The sequence below is a fragment of the Rhinolophus sinicus genome, chromosome 18 (genome assembly GCF_057876585.1).
Source record: "Rhinolophus sinicus isolate RSI-liver-muscle chromosome 18, RSI-T2T, whole genome shotgun sequence".
Lineage (NCBI taxonomy): Eukaryota > Metazoa > Chordata > Mammalia > Chiroptera > Rhinolophidae > Rhinolophus > Rhinolophus sinicus.
Window position 1 is genome coordinate 109,222,394 of NC_142518.1, and position 6,814 is coordinate 109,229,207.

The 6,814-nt window shown below is 53.8% G+C and overlaps 1 protein-coding gene across 1 annotated transcript; it reads right to left on the reverse strand.

Moving 5' to 3' along the window:
• Positions 1-12: 12 nt before the first annotated feature.
• LOC141569590 (melanoma-associated antigen 10-like) lies at positions 13-2,034 on the reverse strand. Its single transcript, XM_088794855.1, has one exon. The coding sequence runs from the start codon at positions 1,445-1,447 to the stop codon at positions 149-151; it is 1,299 nt and encodes a 432-aa protein (XP_088650981.1). The 5' UTR covers positions 1,448-2,034; the 3' UTR covers positions 13-148.
• Between the last annotated feature and the right edge of the window lie 4,780 nt (positions 2,035-6,814).

The window sequence follows — 6,814 nt, forward strand, 5'->3', positions numbered from 1 at the left end:
GAGCTAGGAACATGGAGCTCCAACCGTCTGAGCCACTGGGCCGGCCCCTGAACCTTTTATTAATAGGAACAATATCTGAAAAATACCAAAAAGAAAAAAAAATCTCCAAACCACCCTTGTACAGCAGGAACACAAACGTGTTGTATACTCAGTACCTGCCACTGCGCATTCTGCCTCTCCGCTTAGAACAGGGATTGTTCTCTTCAGACTTAAGGCAAGAGAAGGTGCTGAAGGTGGCTGTAGAATAGGACCTGGCCACCTCATTGACCCTGACGACAATTCTGGCTTGCGATCTCTCTTCCTCATCTCTCAGAGCCTCCTCATACAAGGTAGGAAAGGCCTTGGGGATGGTATTGGTGACCTTGGCCAAAAACTCCAGGATTTTCATCTTGCTGGTTTCAGCATGGGCCCTGAGACCCCACCGGAACTCGTAGCGTGCAGGATCGCTGTTGGGTACCTGCCGGTACTGAAGGTACTGTTCCTGCACCCAAACCTTGGTGATGAGCCCCCTGGACTCCCCGTAGATGGAATGCTGCACCCCATCATGCAGCCCCATGTCATTCAGCGCTTCCCACACCGCCTCCTCAGGGGCACGGTTGCCATGCATGAAGATCACACCTAGAATATTTATCAAGAGGCCGGTCTTGGGCATGCTGTGCTCATCACTCCCCATCCCATTGTAGGTGAGGCCTAAGGTGGTGACCAGGACATAGGAGTGGTTGCTGGGGTCCACTTCCTTCACATCAACGCCAAAGACCAGCTGCAGGCACAGCGAAGCTTGACTGAGGATCTCAGCGAAGTGGTCCTCGTGCTCTCTGATGATGATGCTCAGCATTTCCACCTGTGTGGTCGGCTCCTCTGCACGGTACTTCTGGAGCAGGAACCGCACCAAAGCATCCGCCCTATCGTCTATGGCCTCTCTAAGCAAGGAGCCAGTGTCTGGCAGGGCCTGCAAAGTGTCTGGCCCCTCTTCTTCCTGGCTGCTGCAGCCCTGACATAATTGGGCTGATGGAGTGACTGCCGTGACATTGGGAAGGAAGCAGGCTCTCTGAGGAAGCTGGGGAGGCCTTGGTGTCCCAGTAGCAGCAGAACGTGCCTTTATGTAGCCTGAGACCAGACAAGAGCAACAGGAAGAGGAAGAGGAGGAGGACGAAGGAGAGGAAGAGGGAGAGGAAGAAGAGTGGGAGCAGGAGGAAGAGCAAGAAGAGCAGGAGGAAGAGGGGGAAGAAGACCGGGAGCAGAAGGAAGAGGAGGAGCAAGAAGAGCAGGAGCAGGAAGAAGAAGAGGAGGGAGAGGAAGGCGAGGCAGACCAGCTGCAGGAAGGGAAGGAGGTGGCTTCCTCCTCCTTAGCCTCGGGAATCTGTGCACCCAAGAGGCCCTGGGCCTCACTTTCGGAATCAAGGTCTTCCTCAAACATGTAGCGTCGTCGCTTCGGAGCTCTAGGCATGATGACTCGTGTCAGGCAGCCACAAGAGTGTGGGCAGGAGGTGGGCGATGGGGACCCACGGACCTGGGGGAGACAGGGAATGTGAGTGGCCTCAGCTGAGAAACCCACCTTAGGAGCCTCTGACAAAGGCGACTTACAGGTCTCCTCTGTGTGGGTGCTCTCGGGCGTCACAGTCTCTCCTCAGCGGGCTGTCCTGTAAGATCCTGAAGGAGGAAGTAAGATGTCTCCTCAGGGTGCAGCCAGCACTCCCAAGATCCTGGAGACACTGGGGTCCCCTCTATTCTGGGGTGGGGGAGCTCCTGGGGACACATTCAGGGTATGTACCTCGCGTTGACTTCTGACACTGCTTGGGCCTCCTCTGCTCTATGACCTGCGGCCACGTGCCTCAGATTAAGGTCTTTACTTCCCAGCTCATGGAGCCCCTGTAACAGGAAACAAGGGGACACCTCAGCTTGCAGATGGCATGCACAGCCCTGAGCCCCCAGTGCTGACAAGAGGGGTGAGCGGGACTCTGTGAGATACCCACTGTTCTGGGGTGTGTGGTCCCCGCTGTGCTCCCTTAGGGTCCTCACCTTATTTCTGGCAGGGCCGGCTGCACCCCTCTGCTGGCCTGAGGCAAAACTCTCAGAAGAAGACCACACACCCCTGATACTGAACAGAAGGAAGTGAGGGAGCCCCACATGTAGCCACACCTGCCCAGGGCCTCCCAGGGGGAACAGCGAGGGATGACCAACTACCGTGGGGTCCATCTGTCCTGGGATGTGGGGTCCACTCACTCTTCAGCTTCATGCCTGGCAGGGCTTCCCCTGTTTACCTGAGGCCACCCTCCCTAAACAAAGGTCTCACCTTTGTGTGAGACCAAGGATGGAAATGAGGGGTCACCTAATGCAGCCACACAGCTTCAGGTCCTCCCCTGGCTGACAGAAGGGGTGGTGGGGGGGGGGTGTTGGGTGTCTGTACATTCTCCTGTGCTGTGGGTTCACCGAGTCTTCTCTCCCAGTCCTCGCCATGACTCCTCAAGAGGCCTGGGCCTCCTCCCTCTGCCTCCCTCAGTCCAGCCCTCTGTGCGTAAACCTCACCTTCCTCAGCTGCCCAAGCAGGAAGTCAGGAAACATCACACTTGGAACCACTCCCCACTCCCAGCTGTACCTGCCCAGGGTCCACAGCAGGGGAGCATCTCTGTGGAATCGCCTCTGTTCTGGGGTCCCGGGTCCCTTCCTTCTCCCTCTGCATTCTCACCTTGACTCCCAGGAAGACCTGGGCCCTCCCTCTGCGGACCTGAGGCCCTAGCCCCACACCAAGCCCCCAGGCTCTCTCAGACCAGGATGCAGATGTCAGGAAATGCCCTGTGGCCATCTCACCCTGGGGCCTCCCGGGCTGACTCTGCTCTGGGGTCCAGATTCCCTCCGGCCTCCTTTTCCACCCCTGCACAATCTGGGTCCTCACCTCTGCCGACCTGAGGCCCTGCTCCCTCCTTATACCAAGTGGGCAGTTTGTGTCAGACCCGGATGCAGACGTTAGGGAAACCCTCGCGTGGTCATCCCGCCCTCGGGGCCTCCCAGGGCTGATGGCAGGGGCGGGCTTCGGTGGGGTCCCTTCTCTTGTGGGGCCCAGGGTCCCCTCAGTCCTCCCTCTGTGTCGTCACCTTGACTATGACACACCCTGGGCCCTCCCTCTTGTCAATCTGACGCCCTGCTCCTTTTACCAAGTTGGCAGTTTTCTCAGACCTGGATGTGAAATTTAGGAAAAGCCAAGTGTGAAAATCCCATTCTCAGGGCCTCCCAGGCCCGATTCTGTTCTGGGGTGTAGGGTCCCTCAGTCCTTCCCTTACCTGCTCACCTTGACACCAGGATGGACCTCGATCCTCCCCTCTGCCAACCTGAGGCCCTGCTCCCTCCTTATACCAAGTGGGCAGTTCGTGTCAGACCCGGATGTAGACGTTAGGGAAACCCTCACGTGGTCATCGCGCCCTCGGGGTCTCCCAGGGCTGATGGCAGGGGCGGGCTTCGCTGGGGTCCCTTCTCTTGTGGGGCCCAGGGTCCCCTCAGTCCTCCCTCTGTGTCGTCACCTTGACTATGACAGACCTTCGGCCCTCTCTCTTGTCAATCTGAGGCCCCGCTCCTTATACCACGTCGCCAGTCGCGCTCAGACCCGGATGTGGAAGTCAGGACACACCACGTGTGGTCCTCCCGCCCTGAGGACTCCCAGGACTTACTGTTGTGGGTTCTGGGGTCCCCTCAGTCCTTCCTCATCGTCCTCACCTTGAGCCCTGGCAGTTCCTGGGAACCTCCCTCTTGTCAATCTGAGGCCCCGCTCCTTATACCACGTCGCCAGTCTCGCTCAGACCCGGATGTGGAAGTCAGGACACACCACGTGTGGTCCTCCCGCCCCGAGGGCTCCCAGGACTTACTCTTCTGGGTTCTGGGGTCCCTTAGTCCTTCCTCATCGTCCTCACCTTGAGCCCTGGCAGTTCCTGAGAACCTCCCTCTGTTGACCGGAGGCCGGGTCCCTCAGACCAAGGCCCTCCCTGCCCTGCGTCCTCGCAGGAAGGTCTGTGACGTCACATCCGGCCGCTGCGCACGGCAATGCCCAAGGCTGATGGCAGGGGCCGCGATGGTTTGTGGGAGGCAGCGTCCTCCCTCTGGTCCCCACCTTCACCCAGCAGGGCCTGGGCCCCCATCGCTCTGTGGACTCGACCAAGGCTGTGACTCCCCGCGTTTCTTGAGAAGGTGAGGGCTGGAGGGGTTGCAGTTTCCTACATGTAAACATCAAGCCCAACTTCTGGCATGTAAATACCTGTCTCATTCACCCTCCACTGTTAAACCTATGTCTAGATACTGTACCTACTGGAGCGAACATGAAACCTCAGACTTCAAGCAAGGGTAAGATAACTAGTTGAGCAAATCTATTCACTGAAGGCAGTGATATTAGACTGGAAAACAGGAAATTGAGGAGAGCAATGTGGACACTGGGAGAAGGAGGTGGGTTGGAAAAGATCCCTGGTAGTGACCAATGACTGAATGGTCTTCAAAGTGTGTAGAGGAGTTTGTAGGAGGGAAATGAGATGATTTACATCTCCATATAGACTTAAATATGGCCACATTACCATGGATGTACTGAAGATAAAGTATAAAAAAGAATTAGTAATGGTGAAGGGTGAGAGAAAACAAAATGTGCCACTGAATAGGGTGGTTGTGGGGAAAGGTTTGGAGGCCACACGCTGTCTGCCATATGACCCACTAGAATTGACATGGGGAGATGAGAAGGGTGGCAGGTCAGTTTGGAAAGCTATTTAGCGGTGCTAAGAAAATTCCCCCTTTCTTTCACCAGAGCATCTTAGCCTTGCCAGCAGCGCCCCTCCCCCATGGATATGTCAGAATGGTGCTCTGTGTTGCTAAAGCCCCTCCAGTGCTATTATGGGCGAGAGGAGAGCCTTGCCAAACAAACAGCTGAAGGGTGTGGCCCCTCATTGTGCTGGAGAGGGGCAGGTATACTAGGGAGTTAAGGAGGCCTGGCACAGACCACTGGGAGGCACTGATATGGCAAGGGTGACCAGGAAACCGCAGGTAATTAGCAGTTATGAAAAATCCATCCCCAAGCACCAAAGGGAGAAAGAAGAGGAAGCCCACCTGTCCATTGAAGTTCAGAGGCAGAGGCAAAGTGAGATGACCCCATCCAAACTCCTCTTCTTCCCCTTTGACTACCTGCCCCCTAAACTCCACCCTTGTCCTTGCCTGGCACACATCCCCTCCTCAGACTGCACCCTTTCTCCTGAAGCCCCTGTTCCCATCCACCCCACACCCTCTTCCCCCAAACCAATGTCCTTCTGGGCTCATCCTTTTGTCCTTCCAGGTGCCCAGGACCACCATAGAGGTAAAATGACCCCTTCAAGGGAGTTCAAGAAAGAAACCTCTCCCCAAACTCCCAGTCATTCAATTGAGTCTAAAAAAGCTAGAAGGCTATCATCATTTGGCCGTTGTCACAGGCTGAATGAGGCACTGAATCCAAATGGAAATGAGGCAAAAGAGGATCAAGAAAGTGCGGAGAAACCCATCACATCACGTGACCACCTGGGCAGCCAGAACTTCAGAGGGAGGTCAGAGACCTAAGAACTATGTGTGAAATATCCAAGGTCTAGCCAGTGAGAAATGGCCAACTACTTAGAGACCAAACCTTGCACTCACAGGGTACACCCATGCTGACGAATAAAAATCAAGCTGTTGCAAAAATTTGTGTGTGTGTGTGTGTGTGTGTGTGTGTGTGTGTGTGAGTTCTTTGATGAGAGGGAGGAAGGGAAGAGGCAAGTGTGTGAGAAGGAAGAGAGGTGGGGTTTTGCGGGGTTTGGGGTTAGACCAAAAGTCTATACAAGTAGCCAGACATTGGCAATAAGGACTGGGTGAGGTCTGAGCACTGAAGACCAGTTTCTTAACACCATCCCACAGGCAAGGAGGGAAAAGGTCTGGTGTTTCTGCATGTGTTTGCAGGGGATTGGTGGGGCACCAACATCAGGATGTTGATTGCAGGAATGTATATTGGGTGAAGTATGTGGGATGGTAGTGCCAACCCCCTCCAAAAGGCAGACAGATACACCAAATAATACATCACCTCTAGGCCACCTACCTCATAGTGGTGTCTGTTGCATACTGTAAGCAACTAAAGGCCTCCAAAAGGACCAAAAATCTCACTAAAAGTCAATGACAACAACCCCAAGGACTGAAATCTTATGTGAAGGCTACAAACCCAACACTGATTAAACTACCTTCTTGTTAAGAAAACTTAGGCTGGAATAGTTGGCTACTAAGGATGGGGCAGTGGGAGTAGTATACCCCTGGTGCAAGTAAGAAAGGGGAGCATTGTCTGCAGACAGTTTTTTAATTAACCCTTTTATTTTTAGATCATTGTAGTTTCACATGCAGTTTTAAGAAATAATACAGGTAGAACTTATGTACCCTTTACCCAATTTTCCACGATGGTAACATCTTCCTTCCAAAAGTATAATGCAATATCACAACCAGGATATTATGTTGCCTTTTTTAGACACTCACTTCCCTCCTGTTATGAACTGAATATTTGTATCCCTTAAAAGTCATACATTGAAGCCTTAATCCCCAATGTGATGGTATTTAGAGGTGGGGCCTTTGGGAGGTAATTGGGTTTGGATGAGGTCATAGGGTGGAACACCATGACAGTATTGGTGCCTTTATAAGGGGATGAAGGGACCCAAGCTTGCTCTCTCTGCCATGTGAGTATACAGCAAGAAGGCATCTGTCTGCAAACCAAAAAGAGGGCCCTTACCATTAACCAAATCGTCGGCACCTTAATCTTGAACTTTGCAACCTCTGGAACTATGAGAAGTAAATTTCTGTT

What these genes read in the sequence shown, in the direction of transcription:
- LOC141569590 (XM_088794855.1), bottom strand. Translation starts at nt 1,447, where the DNA reads ATGCCTAGAGCTCCGAAGCGACGACGCTACATGTTTGAGGAAGACCTT.